The sequence below is a fragment of the Choloepus didactylus genome, chromosome 15 (assembly GCF_015220235.1).
Source record: "Choloepus didactylus isolate mChoDid1 chromosome 15, mChoDid1.pri, whole genome shotgun sequence".
Taxonomy (NCBI): Eukaryota; Metazoa; Chordata; class Mammalia; order Pilosa; family Megalonychidae; genus Choloepus; species Choloepus didactylus.
This window is the reverse complement of record NC_051321.1, coordinates 7,299,633-7,323,652: the sequence shown is the minus strand read 5'-3', so window position 1 is coordinate 7,323,652 and position 24,020 is coordinate 7,299,633. Positions and strand designations below refer to the sequence as shown.

The window sequence follows — 24,020 nt, the reverse complement described above, 5'->3', positions numbered from 1 at the left end:
CTGTAATGTTTTCACACATGTTCTACCACAAATAAAATGCTGGATTAATGAGCCAATGACAGGAAATAATTCTCTGCTGTTGTACATAAGTTGAAGGAGGCTTTCAGATCTAACCGGTTTAAAAATGGGGCTGCCTTCCCGTATCCCAGAGGTCCCACAGGAACACCGCTCAGTACTGAGAAGCTTCGTCCCCATGCAAAGCCAAAACAAGGCCATGGCCACATCCACGCAGCAAACACAGCAGGAGGGTGGACTGCACAGCTGCCCAACAAAGTTGGTTCTAAGACTCGCTGGACTATCTGTGTGAATTTGAGGGACTGAGTCCCCTCAAAGTTTGCAGTCAGAAGCTGAGCATGCTTTTCTCTCACCAGTGCCACAAGACAGAAGCTTTACTCCTCTTCCTGAGCTTTAAAGCTGCTGCAGATTTTTATTTGAAATAAGTAAAAACACAAAAGTGGCAAGGCAGGGGAGGGGCTTGGACTCTGGCGACTCTACCGTTATGTCCTCGTGTTTGCACTTGGGCAGTTTTGAAAAATTAGGCAGTTCACTTAACTTTCTAAGCTCCAGTCCCTTGATCTTTAAAATGGGTATAGTAAGCTGCACATCACTAAATTTATGGATAAAATAGGGCATCACCAATGCAGTTCTCCAGGATCAAAGTCAAGGTGCCTGTGTCCACTTTCCCCAAGTCATTCTCCAAGGGGCAAGGGCTTTGCAGATAAGGCCTCCTTAGTGAGACCTCCCTGTTGTGTTTCTGTCCAGGTTAAGGGAGGAGACGACTGTACCTTCAGGCTGTGTCTTTAAGGATTCTAACTCTGCATTAATTGTAGACAGATTCCTTTATTTTCCAGTGAGTGGTATCTAATTACACAGGGAGGCAGAAGGAACATGCTTTATATCGATGTGCCCTTCTCGAGCTGATTTCAAGAGTCCCGCCTGCCAGTTCATTTTCCCCTTATGATAATGTTGGGACTAAATTACTCCAGCCTGATAATTAACTTGACTCTAACCAGCAGTGTTTTAACCTTCCTAGAGTTCCTCATTTTGTCGCTGCCCCTCCTTTTTTTTTTTTCCTCCTTGAATAAAGATTTCCATTTTTCACCCCTAGCACCTTGAAGAAGGAAGTGAGCTGATATGGGGAAATAATTTTCTCCAATCCCCTCTTGGTAAAAACTCATTATGACAAGTGCATTTCGTGATCTCAAAGAGAGTTTGAACAACCTATGTTCTGTGCTGTTTTTTTTTTTTTTTTTTTTTTTTTTTTTTTTTTTTTTTTTTTTGCTGAACAATGTATTTTTTTTATTAGTGCTGTTATAGGTATACAGAAACATCATGCAGAAAATACAGAGTTCCCAAATACCTCCCCATCCCTGCACACACAGTTTTCCGTATTAACATTTTGCATTACTATGTTACCTTTGTTACAATTCATGAAACAATATTATTATAATTGTGCTAGTGACTTTTAGTCCCCTGTTTACATTAGGGTTTACTCTTTGTGTTGCACATTTCTACAAATGTGTGTGTGTGTGTGTATGTGTGTGTGGTAACTTATATACAACCTAAATTTTGCTTCACCCCCTTTTTGAATATACAATTCAGTGGTGTTAATTGCATGCACAAAGTTGTCCCTCCATTGCTTACATCCATTGCCCAAACTCTTCCATTACCCCAAACAAAACTCCTTGCCAATTAAACATTAACTCCCCATTCCCTTCCTTCCCTGGGCCCCTGATAACATATATTCTAGTTTCTGATTTTATGAATATGCACGCACTGCTTATTTCATAAAAGCGAGATCATACAGTATTTGTCTTTTTTGTCAGCTTATTTCACTCGACATGCTGCTTTGAAGGTTCATTGGTGTTGTATCATGCATCAGAACTTCATTCCTTTTAATGGTTGAATAATATTCCATTAGTCTATATACTACATTTTGTTTATCCATTCATCTGTTAATGGACACTTGAGTTGCCTCTACCTTTTGGCAATTGTGAAAATGTCTGAATTCCTGCTTTCAATTCTTTCAGGTATATACCTATAAGTAGGATTGCTATCTAATTCCACTCTAGCTTTCTGAGGAACTTCCAAACTGTCTTCCACAGCAGCTGCACCATTTTACATTCCTACCAACAATGAATGAGTGTTTCCATGTCTCCACATCCTCTCCAGCCCTTGTTATTTTATTTTATTTTATTTTTAATAGTAATCACTATAGGGGGTGTGAGATGGTATCTCCTTGTAGATTTGATTTGCATTTCCTTAATGGCTAAAGACTGAGCATCTTTTCATATGTTGAAAAATATATTTAAGCAAAGAATTAAAGTGGTTTCATCACCCTAATGAAGCAGTCTTTGAAATGTTAAGAAAGTTGATCTGTAACCCTATTTAAAATCTTTTTCTCATGTTTAATAAGTGGGTACTGGAAAAGAACAGAAACGGGATGCATAATAGCCTTTGAAAAAATTGTTTTTCTTCACCAGATATACATCGAAGCTTATTTTAAAAATCCATCATTCATCCATTTTGTTAGTTAAATAGTTTGAAAGATTAAGACAGTTTTTGTAAATTGTATGGGTTAACCTCATCCAAAGGAGAATAGTTTTTGTCTGCAACATCAATTAGGTGAACTTGTGAGTTCCTTGGGGATGAACATTTGCATGACTAAACTGTTGATTATCTGCTATGACTGTAACTGAGAGGCTTTGCTTTATGGTAAAACGGTTTCATCACATGTATAAAGCAACCATCCAATCTGAAAAGCTGGGGAATGAAGTGGAAGCATAATAAGATAAGAGCAGAGGTGCTGAGGGGTGGAAACTAGAGATATTGCAAAAATTTGCCCACCTTTATCAGGCCCTGGCCAATTCAGTGAAAATTTGTCAATCTCACAATTCTAAATTGACAGGAAACACCAATTTGGATGAAGCATCATGATTTCTGATCATTGTCCTATCTTCTTTCTTTTGTTTTTTTTTAATCTGATTATTTTCAAATAATCTCAAACTTACAGAACAGTTGCAAAAATAATACAAAACCGTATGGAGAACTCCAATATACCCCCTACCCATATACATCCAGATCTACCAAACTTTAACATTTGCCACGTTATCATTCTTTCTATTTATCTGTCTAATCTAACCTGTCTGGCTATCTACCTATTTTTCTATCTATTTTCCAAACATTTGAGAGTAAGTTGTATTTATCATGCCCTGTGAATAATACTTCTGTGTACATTTCCTGAGAACAAAGATACTCACTCATATAATCGCTTTAAGTACTGATAACAAGTTCAAGCAGTTTAACATCAACATAAAGCTTATAGTCAATATTGCAGTTTTTTCATATGTCCCAATACAGTAATGTCTTTTTGGGCCTTTTCTCCTCCATGCTTAGTTCTGGTATAGAATTATGGATTTCATTTCATTTAATTGTCTCTTTAGTTGCTCTTTGTTTTTTTGTTTTACTTTGTTGTTTTACTTAAAAAACATTATTAGAAAGGTATAGATTTACAAACTTTTTTTTTTTTTTTTAATTGTGGAACATGTATACAACATAAATTTTTCCATCTCAACCCTCCCAGGCATACCATTCCATGGAATTAATCACATTCACAATGTTGCGCTACCCTCACCACTTTCCATTACTAAAACTTCCCCCTTTCTTCAAGCAGAAAACTTACAACATTATGCATTAATTCCCCCCTCTGGTAAGCTGTATTCTACTTTCTGTCTCTATGAATTTGCATGTTCTAGTTATTTCATATAAGTGAGATAATACAGTATTTGTCCTTTAGTTTCTGGTTTACTTCACTCAACATGATGTCTTCAAGGTTCATCCACACTGTAGTGTGTATCAGAACAACATCTCTTTTTACAGCTGAATAATATTTCATAGTATGTATGTGCCACCTATCTTCTTTTAATGGGAAATTTCATATTGAGCTTTCTTTTTTTGGTGTGGGGGTATTTAGTTGTTGAAACATTTGAAAAACTTTATTGTATTTTTCCTTGTGGATTGTTTAATTTTGTTTGGCTTATGAAAACACCAGTTTAAGAAAAAGTTTATTCCTTTAGCAGGCAAGATAGAGTAAGCCCTCTATTTCCATTTTTTTTTTTTTTTTTTTTTTAATCATCATTTTATTGAGATATATTCACATACCACGCAGTCATACAAAACAAATTGTACTTTCGATTGTTTACAGTACCATTACATAGTTGTACATTCATCACCTAAATCAATCCCTGACACCTTCATTAGCACACACACAAAAATAACAAGAATAATAATTAGAGTGAAAAAGAGCAATTGAAGTAAAAAAGAACACTAGGTACCTTTGTCTGTTTGTTTGCTTCCCCTACTTTTCTACACATCGATCCATAAACTAGACAAAGTGGAGTTTGGTCCTTATGGCATTCCCAATCCCACTGTCACCCCTCATAAGCTACATTTTTATACAACTGTCTTCGAGATTCATGGGTTCTGGGTTGTAGTTTAATAGTTTCAGGTATCCACCACCAGCTACCCCAATTCTTTAGAACCTAAAAAAGGTTGTCTAAAGTGTGCGTAAGAGTGCCCACCAGAGTGATCTCTCGGCTCGTTTTGGAATCTCTCTGCCACTGAAGCTTATTTCATTTCCTTTCACATCCCCCTTTTGGTCAAGAAGATGTTCTCCATCCCACGATGCCGGGTCTACATTCCTCCCCGGGAGTCATATTCCACGTTGCCAGGGAGATTCACTTCCCTGGGTGTCTGATCCCACGTAGGGGGGAGGGCAGTGATTTCACCTTTCAAGTTGGCTTAGCCAGAGAGAGAGGGCCACATCTGAGCAACAAAGAGGCATTCAGGAGGAGACTCTTAGGCACAAATACAGGGAGGCCTAGCCTCTCCTTTGCAGCAACCGTCTTCCCAAGGGTGAAACTTATGGTAGAGGGCTCAACCCATCAAACCACCAGTCCCCTATGTCTGTGGTCATGTTAGCAACCATGGAGGTGGGGTAGGCGAATACCCCTGCATTCTCCACAGGCTCCTCAAGGGGGCACTACATCTTTTTTTTTTTTTTGTTTTTTTTTTTTTTTTTCCTTGTTTGTCTTTTTTCTTTTTTTTTTTTTTTAACTTTCCCTTCTTTTTTCAAATCAACTGTATGAAAAAAAAAGTTAAAAAGAAAACAAACATACAATAAAAGAACATTTCAAAGAGACCATAGCAAGGGAGTAAGAAAAAGACAACTAACCTAAGATAACTGCTTAACTTCCAACATGTTCCTACTTTACCCCAAGAAAGTTACATACTATAGCAACATTTCAGTGAACTTGTTCCTACTACATCCATCAGAAATTAACAGACCATAGTCATTTCTGGGCATCCCCAGAACGTTAAATAGCTTATCTGTTCTTCTTGGATTATTGTTCCCCCTTCCTTAATTGCTCTCTACTGCTAGATCCCCTACATTCTACATTATAAACCATTTGTTTTACATTTTTCAAAGTTCACATTAGTGGTAGCATATAATATTTCTCTTTTTGTGCCTGGCTTATTTCGCTCAGCATTATGTCTTCAAGGTTCATCCATGTTGTCATATGTTTCACCAGATCGTTCCTTCTTACTGCCGCGTAGTATTCCATCGTGTGTATATACCACATTTTATTTGTCCACTCATCTGTTGATGGACATTTGGGTTGTTTCCATCTCTTGGCAATTGTGAATAATGCTGCTATGAACATTGGCGTGCAGATATCTGTTCGTGTCACTGCTTTCCGATCTTCCGGGTATATCCCGAGAAGTGCAATCGCTGGATCGAATGGTAGCTCTATCTCTAGTTTTCTAAGGAACTGCCAGACTGACTTCCAGAGTGGCTGAACCATTATACAGTCCCACCAACAATGAATAAGAGTTCCAATTTCTCCACATCCCCTCCAGCATTTGTAGTTTCCTGTTTGTTTAATGGCAGCCATTCTAACCGGTGTTAGATGGTATCTCATTGTGGTCTTAATTTGCATCTCTCTAATAGCTAGTGAAGCTGAACATTTTTTCATGTGTTTCTTGGCCATTTGTATTTCCTCTTCAGAGAACTGTCTTTTCATATCTTTTGCCCATTTTATAATTGGGCTGTCTGTACTATTGTCATTGAGTTGTAGGATTTCTTTGTATATGCAAGATATCAGTCTTTTGTCAGATACATGGTTTCCAAAAATTTTTTCCCATTGAGTTGGCTGCCTCTTTACCTTTTTGAGAAATTCCTTTGAGGTGCAGAAACTTCTAAGCTTGAGGAGTTCCCATTTATCTATTTTCTCTTTTGTTGCTTGTGCTTTGGGTGTAAAGTCTAGGAAGTGGCCTCCTAATACAAGGTCTTGAAGATGTTTTCCTACATTATCTTCTAGGAGTTTAATGGTACTTTCTTTTATATTGAGATCTTTGGTCCATTTTGAGTTAATTTTTGTGTAGGGGGTGAGGTAGGGGTCCTCTTTCATTCTTTTGGATATGGATATCCAACTCTCCCAGCCCCATTTGTTGAAAAGACCATTATGGCTCAGTTCGGTGACTTTGGGGGCCTTATCAAAGATCAGTCGGCCAAAGATCTGAGGGTCTATCTCTGAATTCTCAATTCGATTCCATTGATCTATATGTCTATCTTTGTGCCAGTACCATGCTGTTTTGGCAACTGTGGCTTTATAATAAGCTTCAAAGTCAGGGAGTGTAAGTCCTCCCACTTCGTTTTTCTTTTTTAAAGTGTCTTTAGCAATTCGAGGCATCTTCCCTTTCCAAATAAATTTGATAACTAGCTTTTCCAAGTCTGCAAAGTAGGTTGTTGGAATTTTGATTGGGATTGCATTGAATCTGTAGATGAGTTTGGGTAGAATTGACATCTTAATGACATTTAGCCTTCCTATCCATGAACATGGAATATTTTTCCATCTTTTAAGGTCCCCTTCTATTTCTTTTAGTAGAGTTATGTAGTTTTCTTTGTATAGGTCTTTTACATCTTTGGTTAAGTTGATTCCTAGGTACTTGATTTTTTTAGTTGCTATTGAAAATGGTATCTTTTTCTTGAGTGTCTCTTCAGTTTGTTCATTTCTAGCATATAGAAACATTACTGACTTATGTGCATTAATCTTGTATCCCGCTACTTTGCTAAATTTGTTTATTAGCTCTAGTAGGTGTATCGTTGATTTCTCAGGGTTTTCTAGATATAAGATCATATCATCTGCAAACAATGACAGTTTTACTTCTTCTTTTCCAATTTGGATGCCTTTTATTTCTTTGTCTTGCCGGATTGCCCTGGCTAGCACTTCCAGCACAATGTTGAATAACAGTGGTGACAGCGGGCATCCTTGTCTTGTTCCTGATCTTAGAGGGAAGGCTTTCAGTCTCTCACCATTGAGTACTATGCTGGCTGTGGGTTTTTCATATATGCTCTTTATCATGTTGAGGAAGTTTCCTTCAATTCCTACCTTTTGAAGTGTTTTTATCAAAAAGGGATGTTGTATTTTGTCAAATGCTTTTTCAGCATCTATTGAGATGATCAATTGATTTTTCCCTTTCGAGTTTTTAATGTGTTGTAATACATTGATTGTTTTTCTTATGTTGAACCATCCTTGCATGCCTGGAATGAACCCCACTTGGTCATGGTGTATGATTTTTTTAATGTGTCTTTGGATTCGATTTGCAAGTATTTTGTTGAGGATTTTTGCATCTATATTCATTAGGGAGATTGGCCGGTAGTTTTCCTTTTTTGTAGCATCTTTGCCTGGTTTTGGTATTAGATTGATGTTAGCTTCATAAAATGAATTAGGTAGTGTTCCATTTTTTTCAATGTTTTGAAAGAGTTTGAGTAAGATTGGTGTCAGTTCTTTCTGGAAAGTTTGGTAGAATTCCCCTGTGAAGCCATCTGGCCCTGGGCATTTATTTGTGGGAAGATTTTTGATGACTGATTGGATCTCTTTGCTTGTGATGGGTTGGTTGAGGTCTTCTATTTCTTCTCTGGTCAGTCTAGGTTGTTCATATGTTTCCAGGAAATTGTCCATTTCTTCTACATTATCCAGTTTGTTGCCATACAGTTGTTCATAATATCCTCTTATAATTTTTTTAATTTCTTCAGGATCTGCAGTTATGTCACCTTTTTCATTCATTATTTTGTTTATATGGGTCTTCTCTCTTTTTGATTTTGTCAGTCTAGCTAGGGGCTTGTCAATCTTGTTGATCTTCTCAAAGAACCAACTTTTGGTGATATTTATCCTTTCTATTGTTTTTTTGTTCTCTATGTCATTTATTTCTGCTTTAATCCTTGTTATTTCTTTTCTTGTACTTGGTTTAGGATTGGTTTGCTGTTCATTTTCTAGCTTCTTCAGTTGATCCATTAGTTCTTTGATTTTGGCTCTTTCTTCCTTTTTAATATATGCGTTTAGTGCTATAAATTTCCCCCTTAGCACTGCTTTTGCTGCATCCCATAGGTTTTGGTATGTTGTGTTCTCATTTTCATTCGTTTCTATATATTTAGCAATTTCTCTTGCTATTTCTTCTTTAACCCACTGATTGTTTAGGAGTGTGTTGTTTAACCTCCAGGTATTTGTGAATTTTCTAAGTCTCTGATGGTTATTGACTTCTAATTGTATTCCATTGTGGTCAGAGAATGTGCTTTGAATAATTTCAATCTTTTTAAATTTATTGAGGCTTGTTTTATGTCCCAGCATATGATCTATTCTGGAGAAAGTTCCGTGAGCACTAGAAAAGTATGTGTATCCTGTTGATTTGGGATGTAATGTCCTGTATATGTCTGTTAAATCTAATTCATTTATCAGATTGTTTAGGTTTTCAATTTCCTTATTGGTCTTCTGTCTGGTTGATCTATCTATAGGAGAGAGTGATGTGTTGAAGTCTCCCACAATTATTGTGGAAACATCAATTGCTTCCTTTAGTTTTGCCAGTGTTTCTCTCATGTATTTTGTGGCACCTTGATTGGGTGCATAGACATTTACGATTGTTATTTCTTCTTGCTGAATTGCCCCTTTTATTAGTATGTAGTGGCCTTCTTTGTCTCTGAAAACATCCCTGCATTTGAAGTCTATTTTATCTGAGATTAATATTGCTACACCTGCTTTCTTTTGGCTGTAGCTTGCATGAAATATTTTTTTCCATCCTTTCACTTTCAGTTTCTTTGTGTCCCTGTGTCTAAGATGAGTCTCTTGTATGCAACATATTGATGGTTCATTTTTTTTGATCCATTCTGCGAATCTATATCTTTTAATTGGGGAGTTTAATCCATTTACATTCAACGTTAAAACCATGAAGGCATTTCTTGAATCGGCCATCTTATCCTTTGGATTATGTTTGCCATATTTTTCCCTCTCTCTATTAATATCCTTTATTGTACCCATACCGAATCTCTTTAGTACTGAACCTTTCTCCAAGTCTCTCTGTCCTGTCTTTGTTTGTCTGTCTGTAGGGCTCCCTTTAGTATCTCCAGTAGGGCAGGTCTCTTGTTAGCAAATTCTCTCAGCATTTCTTTGTCTGTGAAAAATTTAAGCTCTCCCTCAAATTTGAAGGAGAGCTTTGCTGGATAAAGTATTCTTGGCTGGAAATTCCTCTCACTCAGAATTTTAAATATATCGTGCCACTGCCTTCTCGCCTCCATGGTGGCTGCTGAGTAGTCACTACTTAGTCTTATGCTGTTTCCTTTGTATGTGGTGAATTGCTTTTCTCTTGCTGCTTTCAGAACTTGCTCCTTCTCTTCTATGTTTGACAGTGTGATCAGTATATGTCTCGGAGTGGGTTTTTTTGGATTTATTCTATTTGGAGTTCGCTGAGCATTTATGATTTGTGTATTTATGTTGTTTAGAAGATTTGGGAAGTTTTCCCCAACAATTTCTTTGAATACTCTTCCTAGACCTTTACCCTTTTCTTCCCCTTCTGGGACACCAATGAGTCTTATATTCGGACGTTTCATATTATCTATCATATCCCTGAGGTCCATTTCGAGTTTTTCAATTTTTTTCCCCATTCTTTCTTTTATGTTTTCATTTTCCATTCTGTCATCTTCCAGGTCACTGATTCGTTGTTCAACTTCCTCTAGTCTTGTACTATGAGTGTCCAGAATCTTTTTAATTTGGTCAACAGTTTCTTTAATTTCCATAAGATCATCCATTTTTTTATTTAGTCTTGCAATGTCTTCTTTATGCTCTTCTAGGGTCTTCTTGATTTCCTTCATATCCCGTACTAGGGTCTCATTGTTCATCTTTAGTTCTTTGAGTAGCTGCTCTAGGTGTGTCTCTTCTGGTCTTTTGATTTGGGTGCTTGGGCTTGGGTTATCCATATCGTCTGGTTTTTTCATATGCTTTATAATTTTCTGTTGTTTTTGGCCTCGTGGCATTTGCTGACCTTGATAGGGTTCTTTTAGGGTTTGTAGACCAGTTGAAGTCCTTATCTCTAATTTATCAGATCTACAGCTTCGTGGAGTACACTTTCTCTAACTAACCAGCAGGTGGCGTCCACGAGCCACCTGTTCTCCACAAGCCAGATCTCCCCTGCTTAGCCTTTTTGGTGAGTGGGGGAGTGAGTCTTGTGGGGCCCAATTGGTGTCCCAAGCTTGCGTGTGTAGTTGGTGTTGCCTGCCCTGTATGTGGGGCGTGTTTCTGGGCAGTCGGGGAGGGGGGGGTGGCCCTAACAATCAAATCTCCCTGATGATCCTAGAGTTTTAAAGCTACTGCAATAGTCTAATCCTTCAGTTCAGTCCTGCCACAGTTTGTCTCTGCCACTGACCCACAAGTCTTTGGTATTGGCGTATGGCTCCTGAGACTTGAAGTGGGCCCCTCTTCCAGGCTGTGCACCCCGGGTCCTCTGTTGAGGGATGACTGTGCTATGTCGCAGGTGAGTGCCGTCCCCCCAGGGCAGTTCTGGGCTGCTGGGCTGTGTTGGGAGGCTCCCAGTCTGCTCAAATGATGGCTGAATGGGGCTCTGTTAATTCACACTGCTCCCCCTTCCCAGCTCTGGGACATTCAGCTGAGGTTGCAGGGAAGGCTAATGTCCACGCCCAGTTTTGTGGTGTGTGCCTGTTATTTGAAGCACTTCCGTCACACTGGGTTGTCTGGGGCAGCTCTGGGCTATGGGGCTGGCGATGGGCAGGAGTGTTTCCTGTCCACCAGGATGGTGGCTGTGAGCGGACACCCCCCTTTTCTTGGGAAGTTGTGTTGTTTAGTGAATTTTCTCAGCCACTGGATTATTGCCTTTTGTCTCAGAGCTCTCTTAGTTCTGCTCTTGACTTGACGTGCCCAAATTTCAATTCTTTGAAGCTTTCTGTATTGAGCTTCTTAGAGTAATTGTTTTAGAAAAAGCAAAAAGGATTTAAAAAAAAAAAAAAAAAAAAAACGGCCCTCCTCAGAGGTCTAATGGGTTATTGAAATGCTAATAGACAAAGCAACCAGGGCCATTAAGGAAAAGTGCCCAGGGCAGAGAGATCAGCCTTGCTTCGGGATTTGCATATGCGCCTCAAGGCCTGATCTCCGCCCTTCCCCTTTCTGTGTTCACCAGAACTCCAAAAATCCTCTGCTTTTATTTTGGAGTTTTTCGTGTTGTTTTTTTTCTATGCCTGTCTCCTCTCTGCTGGGCTGGCTGCTCTCAGAGTCTCTGGTGTCTGGCCTCAGTCTATCTATGGTTGGAGTTTGAATCAGCAGAATGAGTTTCCGGTAAGAGCAGCCACTGCAGTTCTCCCTTCTCCTTCCTGGAGCTGACAGCCCCTCCTCCCCCGGGACTGAGCCTGGCAGGGAGGGGCGCGGGTCCCCTGGCCGCAAAAACTTACAGATTTCGCTGATCTCAGCAGTTCCACGTTTTCATGAGTGTTGTATGAAGTATGCCCAAAGACAGATTGCTCTGTGGTGTCCAGTCCACGCAGTTCCTGGCTTTTTACCTACTTTCCTGGAGGAGTAACTAAAACATACAGCTCACCAGTCTGCCATCTTGCCCCGCCTCCTGTGCTGTTTTTTTAAGAAAGCAAATTCTACAAAGAACTTTCCACCCACATTGTGTTTCTGTCCATTGCTACCATATCCAAAGCTCTGGGGAATTTTTCACGGAAAACTGCAGTTCATTTGACTCCCTTGAAACTTTTCCAGGTAGAGAAAAGAAATCCCATTTAGCCATAATACAGGTGAGGAATTCTCAAGGAGAGTTCTGCTCCATCCTGTGCAATTCCTCCGGGAGCAGTGCCACCTGGCTTCCTTCCAGGATGTCTTTCCCGCCTGCCACCCACCACTGCCGGCCTCTGCTCCTGGCTCGCAATGAGTTATTGGCCTTTTTAAAAAGAATTGAAATGGTATTACAGTTATATTTTTAAATGGATTCTTATCTTTTAAAGACACACCCTGAAATACTTATCAGTGAGATGCTGTGGGGCCCAGGCCTGCATAACCAGGTGAGCCCGTGGCACCCCAAATGCCCCGCTTCGGGGTCCTCGGCTTCCCAGTCTGGGCCCAGTGCTTACTTACCTGTCTTCCCCACTACACTACGAGAGCCTCGAAGTCAAGGCTCCTGCCTTTGTTTCTCTGCCCCCTCCCTGCTCGCTCGGACCTGGCACACAGCAGGTGCACGGGAAATACTGGCTGAGCAGATGAGTGGCTCTGTGGGGACAGGCCGCGTACCCCATTCCGTTAACCCCTCCCCTGCAGTGGGTTCGTCTGGAGGTAGAGCCGGGCGACGTCCTCTCAGTTTTCATCAGGGGATGTTGGACATGGGTGGAGGCCCCTGCAAACCTGGTGGCTTTCCCAGACGTGCTCCCCACCCAGACAGCTGTGTCGAAAGGGGGCGTGCGGCGCATGTTTCCTGAATTCGATTAAGTGGAACTGAATGGGCCAATTACACCAACTTCTGGGGAAGTAGAACAGCAATGCTTTCTCCTAAAACATGCTTATTTGATCTAGTTGTAGATGTTGTTCCTCAAAGTTCATCCTCAGCTTCATGCAAATTATCTACAGCCTGGAGAGCCAGGGGTGGCCCTCCCTCAGTGCCCAGCAGGCCGCTCTCCACCCATCCCAAAAGCAGAGAACACGTTCTTTTCTTTGGAACCATTTGCCACCCTGGACTGAACAAAACCAAAGCAGCCCGACTCTTAATCCTAGCATCAGCACGAAAACGGGCAGTAATTCCTTTTGGATACCCACAAAGCAAACGTGAAGGTGCTCTTTGTGGCTTTTTGAAGTAGAGCCCTTAGAAGAAGCTTACTGTGGGAAAAGGAAAGCGCAGTCTTAAATAGGAGAGAACCTTTTGCATCACCGCAAGTATGCAAGGCTGAGGAGTGAGCGTGTGGAGGTGCAGCTCGGCACGTGGCACTTCCTCTGAACGGAGCAAGGGGCTTCCAAATGCCTACTTATTTCATGCAAATAAAACGAGAATTTACATGCAATTACTTTTTACTTACAGGAAGCCCTTTTTTCCCTATTCTTTTTATTTTCTTACTCTTTCTCCCTCTCTCCTTCTCTCCCTCTCCCCCTCCCTTCCTCCCTCTTTCTCTCTTTCTTTTCTTTCTTTCTAGATACTAAGCTCCTTAATTTGGCAAGCTACAATACATCTGATGCTACTTGATCTTAAAATGAAGAAACCTTAAAAGATAAATCAGGTCGCATTATTATCCTGCTAAAATCCTTCAAAGATTTCCCACTGTCCTGAAGTCAAAGTCCGTTTGCCTGGAGGTAAAATCCACCCCCACCTGCCCTGTGGCCTATGGGGTTTCGCACCCAGCCCTGGAAGCCACTGTCCTCCCGTCAACATCCCTCCCCCCTTCAGGCCTTGCACACACCGCCCCCTCCGCCTGAGCACACTTCCTCTGGTGCTTTTTGCAGACCCTCCAGCCCACCCTTCCTTTTGGTCTTGTCTTGAAAGTCACCCCTGCAGAGTGGTCCTCTCCAACCTCCTCTGAAATTTGGTCCCCATCCCATATTCCCCCGTTTCATCTTCTTGGTTTGCTTCACAGACCTCCTGCCAAACTGGATTTTTGTTTTTCGAGTCTGACTTCCCTATCAGTATACAAGTTCCAGGAGGGCAAGAAACACGTCCGTCTTGTTGACTGTGGCGTCTCCAAAGTCCATGCAAGTGCAAACACTCTACTGGAGCTATGGTGACATGTGCTGGGGGTTCAGCTGCGTTCCCCTTGATGATTCGGCCCTATCATTCCAACTTGCATTTTAACAGAAAACTGCAGAAGATAGAGGAATCTGTGAGAGTAATTTTTGAATATATATATTTTTTTACTCTAGGAATTGACTATCATGCAAACTATTCTTAGCTACAACTGTTCAAATCATTCACAGTTTTCTTACTCCTATAAATGTGGAATACTCAGTCTTCAACACTTTAAGACCAAGTGCCCCAAGAAGCTCATTAATGGAGAGAATGAAGTGAGTTTAAACTCCCACATGGATCCCCAGATACAGCTTTTGCCAAAGAGTAATTTCCAAGGCAGGTCTTAAGTGCTAATTATCCAAAGACATAAAACACACACTCTTACACACACTTAAGACTCGCAGTAATTAATGATACAACCTGTAAGGAAACCCCTCCAACTACTCCTGCAATACACAAGTGAGATCCAAGTTTAAAAAGGACTTAGCTCCAACCTAGGATTTTCAGGCCTTTGGGTCCAATTTGCCAGTGATGGCAGTTGGTCATTATTTTTGGAGTTAGGGTTCTGGAATATTTTGGTAAAGAATAAACAAGATGTAAATAGGGATACGCTTTCCCCCTTCAAACCACTTACCACATCTGGCTCTTTTTTATTCTACAAGGACTTCAATATCATTAGAGTAGAAACGAATTCATCTCTTTGTGAATCACCTTTGGGGCTAAGAAATAATGCAATGACTTAAATTAACTAACCTTTTTAACATTTGCCACTCGTGCCTGAATCAGTAGAGGGATGGAAGAGGCCAGAAGGAAGATTGGTGTTGGGACATGTGCCAGTTTATAATGAGCCATTTGCGCAGAAACCGGGGGCGTATTGCCGAGTTCAAGGCACTAGAAGTGCTTTCCAGTAACTATGAGTAGGAATTCTGAAAAAGGCCTTTAACTTTGCAATACTTCAGGCATCCCCATGGGCTAAATAATAATAATACCCCCTTACATCTGCGGGGTGATTTGCAGTTTACAAAGACACATGACCCCTTTGGATCCCCTCTCCCACTCTCACAGGGACACTATGAGGTAAGAACCACCATTTGAGATAATACCAGAGATGAAAAGCAGCCTGGGAAATTCCACAATGGGTGATGGATGAGCGATGGTTGACTTGGTGGCTTGACCTCCCCCGCAGTAGGGCTTTTGTGATTAATTCGCCCACTTGCTTAGGAAGTTTCTCTCCATCTGAGAAAATTAAAAACACCACTCTCTGGATAAGAATGTGGGATCATAAATGAGAACCGAACAGAAAAGATTTATGCAAAAGCACAAGCTCAGCAAAAGAGAAAACTCAGAATAATCACTAATAAGGTATAAATCAAGTAAAAGCTATTAGCAAACTCCTGGCAAGAAAAAAATAAAAATCCTTTTAAATGGTTTGCTGAGCTCCTAACAATACAGTTTCTACCTATGGTTTTCAAATATCTCCAGGGTAATTCGGCTCGTATCCTTCATCACTGAAATGTCCACTGTCTCTCCACCTCGGGGAGCTAGTCATGGGGATTAATCTGATGAAACGTTGATGATGAAGACTTCCCAATTTGAAGGGTTTTACACAGATCGTGTAGATATGCCTTGCTATTGTGCTTTCATCATTGTATAATTTTTAGAACAAAGTGTATGGTCTTTCTCATCTGTGCGTTGCCCTCAATAACAAGCACAAGTTTTAAAATTATTAGTGGAAAATGTGAAACAAGTAAGTGGATGGGTGGATGGGTGGACAGATGGACGGATCGATAGACAAGGCTGCCTCACTTGTTTTACATGTGGGCCAGAGGGCTTAACCCATCTGCCTGAATTACCAAAAATGTTTGGTGCCAGAACTGGGGCTACCAATCCCTGGTCACTGTTCCCAATTGAGGCTTTCCTCTGGTCCATTTGTTTCTTTTTTTGAATTCACAAACACCAATGCTATTGATGAACAATAAGATCTTCTTAGTCCTTTGGGAACCATTTCTGGAAGCATACAGGCAAATGCATTTGTGCTCATTTTATAATCAGGGAAATTAAGCCCTGAGTGAATCTTCCCTGGCCACTTTCTGAGTTCGGTCAAGAATGAGAAAGCGTGGAGAACTCTCAGTTGCACATCGACTTTCTACTGCCCTTTCTCTCAGAGACTCACACACTGCTGCCTGGTGACACTGGGCTCTGTCTGGAAAGTTGGAAAGAGAAGGCACCACAAAGCCCCCCAGTGCAACCTCACATTTTACGAAGGGCTCCTTGTCCCCAGTGCTCAACAAACAGTTATTCTGCCTTCGCCCTGGGACCTCTATGACAAGGAGCAAATTACTGCTCAGCAAGGACTGCCTTCCTTTTGCAGAGCTCCGCTTGCTAGAATCTAGACTTTTGCAGTACTTTACCTCCTGCTGGTGTTGATCTAAGATATTCTCACTTGGGGCTCAGATTCCTGATTCCTGTCATCTCAGACTCAGAAAGCAAATTCCTCAACATGGTGGCAACTCCCTTGAATTATGCAGAAGACTGAACCACGAGCAAACAGGCCATGAAGGCAATGAGCTAATGGCAGCAAGTGGGGGCATGAAGAAGCTGTCACTTTCTGTACTCAGCTGCATCACTGTCAGTTCACAAGAAGTGACACCACCCATGGTGTCTTTGTTTGGGGCATTGTGATGTCCTACAAACTATTTGACAGGAGGCCCACAAGGAATAACCACATTCTTTAGCCATTCGTCCCTCTTCTGTGACTCTCATCTGTAGTAGCATCCCTGACACCATGACTGGCCCTTGCCAGCAAGCCTCTGAGGCCGGCCATTGGGACGCTCAGTTACCACCTGCTTCTTGCTTCCAGTGTCTCCCCTCAGCAAGTGCAGAGAACAGTTCTCTGCATGGAGGAGTTCCAGGAAGGTAAGTGTTTAGGTATAAAAATAGAAGATGGCACTGGGACAAGTGCATGTTTTCCTTTAGCAGTGAAATTCTCCTTAAATTAGCTGCAAAGTCTAGCTTGGGATGGGCCCTTGGAGATACAAGAACACATCTGAATCCTGAATTACTCCAAATTGCATTTACTTCCACCTTATTTGCATGTTCAAGTAACAGAACTTTCTTTTTTTCTCTATTACCCAAGACTACAGTTTCGGAAAGGCAATAAATAAGGAAAAATCAGTTCATTTACATCTCTAAGATCTGGAGAAGCAGTGTAGATCTGGTGTCAGAGGCAGGGAAGCTACAAATACCCAATATCCAAACACTCTTCATATGTGCACGAAGGGCCAACTCCCAAGGGAAGAAACACCCTCTACCCAGCATCTCCTGAAGGCCATCTGACCCACCATCACCCACTTCCCCTGGGTTTACCAGGCCCTCAGACGGCCGCCACCTCAGACTGTGGAGGAGCTGGAGCTGCAGGCTCAAATCAAAAACACGTGCTGGAATTGTAGGGTAATCTGCAATTTCTAAACAAAGACAGACTCCACCCCCACCATCTCTCGGGGAAGAGGTCAGCCTCACGCCACGTGGCATTGCAACCACGTTGCCCAGGATTCTCCCAGAGGAGCACTGTCCACTCTGGCTTCTTGGGAAGAATTATTTTTTGGAAGCTTCCATGGGTGCTCCGGCCAGAAAACCAGGACTTTTTGCTCCCCTGTACCCACATTTAAAAGTACAAATTTAAGACTCTGTGAGCAACTGGAAGAGTTGGTACTTGCCCAGTCGAAGGGTTCATGATGCAGCCTCCTTTCTCAGCAGTCATTTGACAGTTACAGCCCCTCTCCAGTGTGTCGTGGTTCATCCCAAAATTGTGGCCCAGCTCGTGTGCCAGGGTCACGGCCGCGCCAAGGGGGCTGTCTGAGTGATCCTCAAAGGAAACACAAGAGCACAGAGTATAGTTTACATGTCATTGGCCCCACTTTCCATCCTCCTCCCTGAACACATGTATCTTTAATATTTGACTTAATCCAGTCTCTTATAAGGAAACAAATAGAGTCCCATAATTTGATTCCAACTTAAAAACAATGGATGTATTTTACTTTTTATATGTGCCTTTTACTGAGGCACATATAACGTCCCTTATGTGGCATCCCTTATGTCTTTACAGGACAAAATCCAGGTGCTAATCACCATCCTCTTTCTTACGATCTCTTACATTAAATCTTCCATTAAATGAAGTGAAAGGCTGTCCTACATCAGAGGAAGAGAAAGCTCATTCCTTCAAGGGCAATAAAAGTACCATTTATCTCTTGATTGAGAGTAGTGCTAATAAAATGTTGGTAGGAGGACGCAAACTTAGTGACATTTTAAATAAGACTCCAGCCATTGTCACTGAGCACGCCTCTTCTTATCTACTTGGTAGAGAAAGATAATTAGCAAGTTCCCAATAATTCACAGTAAAAGCTAGCCACATGGAGCAACCCATCTGGACCATTGAATTAAGATCGTAACCCAGCTATGCCCCACTCTTGCCGACCTTTTGTTTTATCAGGTAGACTTTGGCAATGGGTGGACACACACTGAGTCTAGGGTTTTTACTGGTGGGGAGTGCATGTGAGCCTCTGGTTGTGTGTGGCAGGGGGTGGCTCTCCATCCAGCAAGCACTGTTTAGCTACCCCTCTGTTAGTGGAGTGCTTGGATGACTTTTCAAATAGATATCAGAAATTAGCTAAAAATATAGCTATTTAGCTTTAACAAACAAAACTTAGTTAATTAATGAGCAGTGTTTCTGAAAAGGTCCCCATGCCAGGGAGTAATAAAAGTCCCTTGTTTAAACCCTGCTTTGTGCTACCCGGAAGCCAAGGGGCTTCCAGAGGACAGTGATACTGTGTTTTAGAGAAAACATTATCCCTGATATATTCTCTTGGGGGCCCTTTCCATAAAGGCGCATTCACATAACATCTTACACATCTGTTGGTGGTGATTACTGCTATAGCTGCCTCTCTCACTGGTCCAAGAAAGGAAGGGCATGCCAAGGAACCAAGTTATTCTTAGACTAGATGAAATTCCTAATAAATTACATTGTTCAGATTTTATAGTTTCCTGTTGTGGGAAGCTTTTCAATTATGTTTCAGGAAATCAATTCTCAAAAATAACAGATGTTGGCAAAGAGAATGGAGTCAATCTAAGAATGTGGAAGGTTGAATTTAGCACGCTTTAGTCCAAAATTCAAGGAATTCATCCTTAAAAAATTTCTCTACATCTATTCTTTCACATCACTGATTAGCTTAGTTATTTGTAAACTGGCAAATTGTTTTACATTCTTTAACACATAGGTGATTATAAACAGGATGTCTCTTAAGAAACCCTGATAAACAAGTTTACATTTGTAATAATAAGGGGAAAAAAAAGCTACTTCTTTATTCAAGATACTAATCCCCAAACCAAGATTGTTTTAGTCAGTTAGGCACAGGGCATGGCTTCAAGTTACTAAAATTCATGATTTAAATTCATGATTTACTTTGTCTTGAAAAAAACAGAGAAACAGTAATAGAAGTCATCTTTGCAATTTTCAAGAAATTCCTGCTTCCTTGTTGCATTAGTTCCTTCCTCTTAGATCTGTGAGTCCCTCCATGGGGCATGGAGACATGTAACACCCATGAATTCAGCTTTAGAGGATGTTACCGGAGCTTTAGATCTGGTCAAGATGTTGGTCTTGTTTATGTCACGAATGTCACTGAAATCAAAGGGGCTGTTGCATGGTCTTCCTGCTTTATGTTTCTCTTATTTGTAGGGTAAACAATTTGTCTAAGGATGACGTTAACTGCTGCCAAATTGGTAAAACATATTTGCTGATGTTTTACTATGGTCAATACTCATTGCAGCACACGTAACTGGCTTAGATTTACCACAGTCATTTTCATCCATTTTTCTTTAAATGTAGGCTTCCAAGTGAGTTTTTAAAGGAGGAATCTTGAGGAAGTGGGAACACAGTAAGGGACACGTGTAGAAGCAAGCCACTTGATACGATCAGATTGGCTGTGGGAGTTTGGGTGCCACATCGTGGGAGAACCTGCTATGCTTGGGAAGAATTCCATTTCAGCTCTAAAAAATATTCTCACCAATTTTAGGTGGCAAAGTCAGTAGCAGCTGACCACGGAACCAGGAAACAGAAAATCATTCCCAATTAAAACTTTATGGACTACCCTATAAAAATACAAGTGGGATCTAGCATGAAATTAACATGGCAAAACAAAAATCAAACTTTTCAACGACTACCGCTGTGGAGATCTCACACACAGGACTTCCAGGTTCAAAGCCGATCAGAGCAGCCCCTTCAAGGGCTGCATCTAGTCAGTGGGGGTAGTCTCTCCAAATAGCCTTTCCAGTCTACACCTCTGAGGCATGTCCATACTAACTGCCAAATCATGCCCAGAGAAAACGAACACGTTTGTGTATTAACCAAGAAGATTAGGTTAGGCAGTATGTGAAGAGAAAAGAGTTGCCAGCCGAAGACAACGCCTTCTGCCTTTCCACACAACTGAATTTTCACAAACACCATATGAAATTCAAGATTTCCTATAAGGGCAGGGTTCTGTTTGTTTAATGGAGACAAAGGAAGGTCTCCGAGGATATTCCCCGCCCGAGGGCTGAACACAGAGGGGACAGCAAATTTTCAGAGTGGAATGGCACAGCAGGAAAGACTTTCCTTTAGTTATCTGATGGAGCAGTGCAAATGTCCCTGTTGGACAGCCCATCAAGATGAGCTCCCTCTTAAATCTGTAAGAAACAAGTCCTGAGTATTCTTCCCATCTTATTTCCTTTTACAAACATATATAGCCCATATATGCCAAAAGTATCCTTGTAAAGCAGTGAACCTCGGTCTCCGCCTTCCAAGAATAAGGTTATTTTAAAGACAAGTTGTACATTGGCCAAGAGGTATGTAAAGCATTTGCAGCGGTATATAGTTAAAAACCTCAGGCTTTTGGTTATTGGGCCTAGAGGCAGAACTGCCAGAAAACCATCCGATGGTAATATTTGGTGAGACCACAGTTCACCCAAAAAGCAGTTCACCCAAAAAGTTCATCCAGCACTGCAAAAGATTCCTGGATCGGGAGGCTTTGACCAAAAAATGACAGTTTTTCCATCAAAGGGGCAGACTTGCCTCCACTGAGCTATTTTATATGCCTACCTCATGGCTGTACAATTTGATGTGTTTTATAAACTGTCCCTAAAATATTTTGAGATACGTAATATCATAAACACTGTGAGATTAAAAGTAGAATTAAATCTAAAAAGCATTAGAGGAAAGGACTTTCCTTTGCAAGGTCTGATAAAATAGTGATTTCCTGGGAAGTCATTAAAAAGGAAAGTGGGTTCTGGATATTTCCATCACTTACTTGAGGCCCTTGACTTACCATAACGACTCCTCCGGATTGTTCCGCGGTGCACATGCTCATGATCGGTGCCATGCCAATGGTGGTCCCTTGGAAGTAAACCCCGCTAGGAAGCAAACGAAATGGCCTTCTTAAATCTAATACAGAATGAAGATATCCTAGTATTTGAAATTCTATTGGACATTCCTGCATTCCAACAGTAAGCGCAAAAGAATGTGCAAAAATAAAAAGAGCTGCACCAGGGTATGTGGGCAGGTGACTTCAATCTTCTTTTCCCTTAAATTCATATAATAATTGTGTCACAGTCCTATCATTTTTTTCAGGCAATGATCAGTCATTACTTTTGTATTTATAACTTGTCTCCTGCCTATCTTCTAATGCACTGGAGGGAGCTTACTCCTCTTGAACCACACTGGTAGGAACACTGACAAGAGTCACCGAGAATCTCTGTTAACCAAAAGAAAGGCATTAGATTGCTTACCGGATTTTCTGTTGCAGCTAGATTTCACTTTCCTGTGTAACTCATAATCAGGTTGGAAACCTAAACTCCTTCAAAATGTCCTGCCAATAAAGCTTTCAAAATTGAAATTGGCAGAAAACTGACTGACCCTCTGGGGCCAGCATGTAATAATAAACACCCATGAAGCTTTGGTGCCCAGAGGGAAAGCTTCTGGAAGGCAGAGCCTCATGGCTTTGATGCAGGCTTTTTCAGATCTGCACCCCTGACTTGATCAATGACCTCAAGGGCCTGTTTAAGGTAAATGCTGTTCATTCCAAATTCATACAGTAAACATGAAACCCTGATCTTACTTGCAGAATCTCCTTTAAAGGAAGCACAACTTACTCATATTGATTGGTTTAATGAAGATTAAATGTACATACACAGATTGTGCATATACTGTATGAAAAGTTAGCTATTTTGGCAGGCGGATCAATTGGACCAAAGGTGGTAAGTGTATATAAAACCTCATCTATGCACATATATCATTATATTCATATGTCTAGCTGGAGGGATGTCAGCTTTTATATATATATACAAAGACTGTATGAACAGATACAGTTATAAATACATATAAATAATAAGGTTATACAAGATAATTTATTTCTAGATGTTCAAAAGTTGGATCCTCATTTGGGAAAAAAATCAAAATAAAACATTCTGACTCAGAGGTATCTGAAGTGCACTCTGAGTAGCTCAGGACTCATCAATGCATAAAGTATGAGGCAACCACAAATAGCCAAGGAAAAAAACCCTGTGAAAATGGCCAGCATAAATGATCAGGGATTGCCAGCAGCCTAGGTTCACAGGTGGGCATTTTCTAAAGTGAGCATGGGGGTAGGACTGGATTTTAACTTCCCATAAATGTTCAATGAGCCAGATCTGATTTATCAAAGAAAAACATCTCTGTCCCCAAAGCTTTCTGTTCAGTGAACCAAAGAATATTGGGATTATTATAAGAATGTTTTTTCTTTTAAAGATAAAGGTGCCCATAATATCCTATTGTTATGTCATGTTATAGCTATGTTTCCCCCCATTTTATCTTATCACTCTCTGGAATTTTCTTGCTGATGTTTGACTTTTCCTGGTAGACTGCAGACTCCATAAGAACAGGGAAATTTACTGTCTTGGTCACCATTGTGTTCAAAGCCCTGAAAACATCATCTGGTTCCTAATAGGTTCTCAATTCATTTTGACTGAGGAAAACGATGAAAGGTTAATAAAATACTAGACTGCTGGTATTCCCTAATCTAGAAAACTGGAGAGTAACAAGGCAAAGCAGGAGGAGGAATAAATATTTTCTTTCTCCAGTTATGTGACAATATTTATTCAAATATGCTATACTTAGGTCTTGCATAAACATTTTTCATTATTAATGATAAAAAAGGGCTTTAAAAAATTGCTTACTCAGTTCAACCTTATATTGAGATTAAGATGAGAACAATTTGCACACAGGAGAACGGCCAGGTTGTGGAAGAGGCAGATGTACCATCTGCCAGAGGAATAGGTTTCCCAGGTATGCAAAGGGAGGCTTTCCCAGCAGGAACACAGTTCCAGGCCCAGGTGGCCTCTGCCTCGCCGATGTGTGTGGGGACCCCCATGTGCAAGTCCATCTGCTCTGCAGAAAGGTTTGCACTTCCAGGGGCCATGCTGCTGAAGTCAGAGGAGAGAGGTCCACTGAAGCCCTCTGTTTCTTTAAGAAAAGGACACAGGTGGAGGGCCCTACCTGATGAGCTGCGCGTTGTCGTGGGATTTGCGAGGTAGAAGCTTCATTTTCCTCCAGTCCAGAAATTCATGGAGGCTCGTGAACGGGTCCTGACTTATAGGGCATTTGTCGATGTCGTTCCACACTTCCACACCTACCAACACGATCCGAATGTTCAGCGGTCTGTAAAACTGAGGAAAGCAGGCATCCCTTGGGGCTCACACCGATGAGAACTTACAATGAAGGCGAGAACAGATTTGCCTTGTTTGAACTTCATTTACATGGGTGAGAAAAATATCTCTGTGCTCCTTTGTTTCTTTCTGTGGCACTCAAATTTAAGCAATATTTGTATTGCTTGACACAGGGTGTTAACTAG

At 41.0% G+C, this 24,020-nt stretch overlaps 1 protein-coding gene across 3 annotated transcripts in view; it reads right to left on the bottom strand.

Moving 5' to 3' along the window:
• The window catches only part of ADAM12 (ADAM metallopeptidase domain 12), a 353,203-nt gene that overhangs the window by 75,989 nt on the left and 253,194 nt on the right, over positions 1 to 24,020 (bottom strand). For all 3 annotated transcript variants that reach the window (XR_005211989.1, XM_037805049.1, XM_037805050.1), the window contains exons 9-11: positions 23,666 to 23,835; positions 21,462 to 21,546; positions 17,823 to 17,971 (exon numbers count right to left, since the gene is read on the bottom strand). Coding sequence is in view for 2 of the 3 variants with exons in the window: in XM_037805049.1 (XP_037660977.1) it covers positions 17,823 to 17,971; positions 21,462 to 21,546; positions 23,666 to 23,835 (404 nt within the window). In the remaining variant the exon portion in view is untranslated. The remainder of the gene's footprint in view (positions 1 to 17,822; positions 17,972 to 21,461; positions 21,547 to 23,665; positions 23,836 to 24,020) is intronic.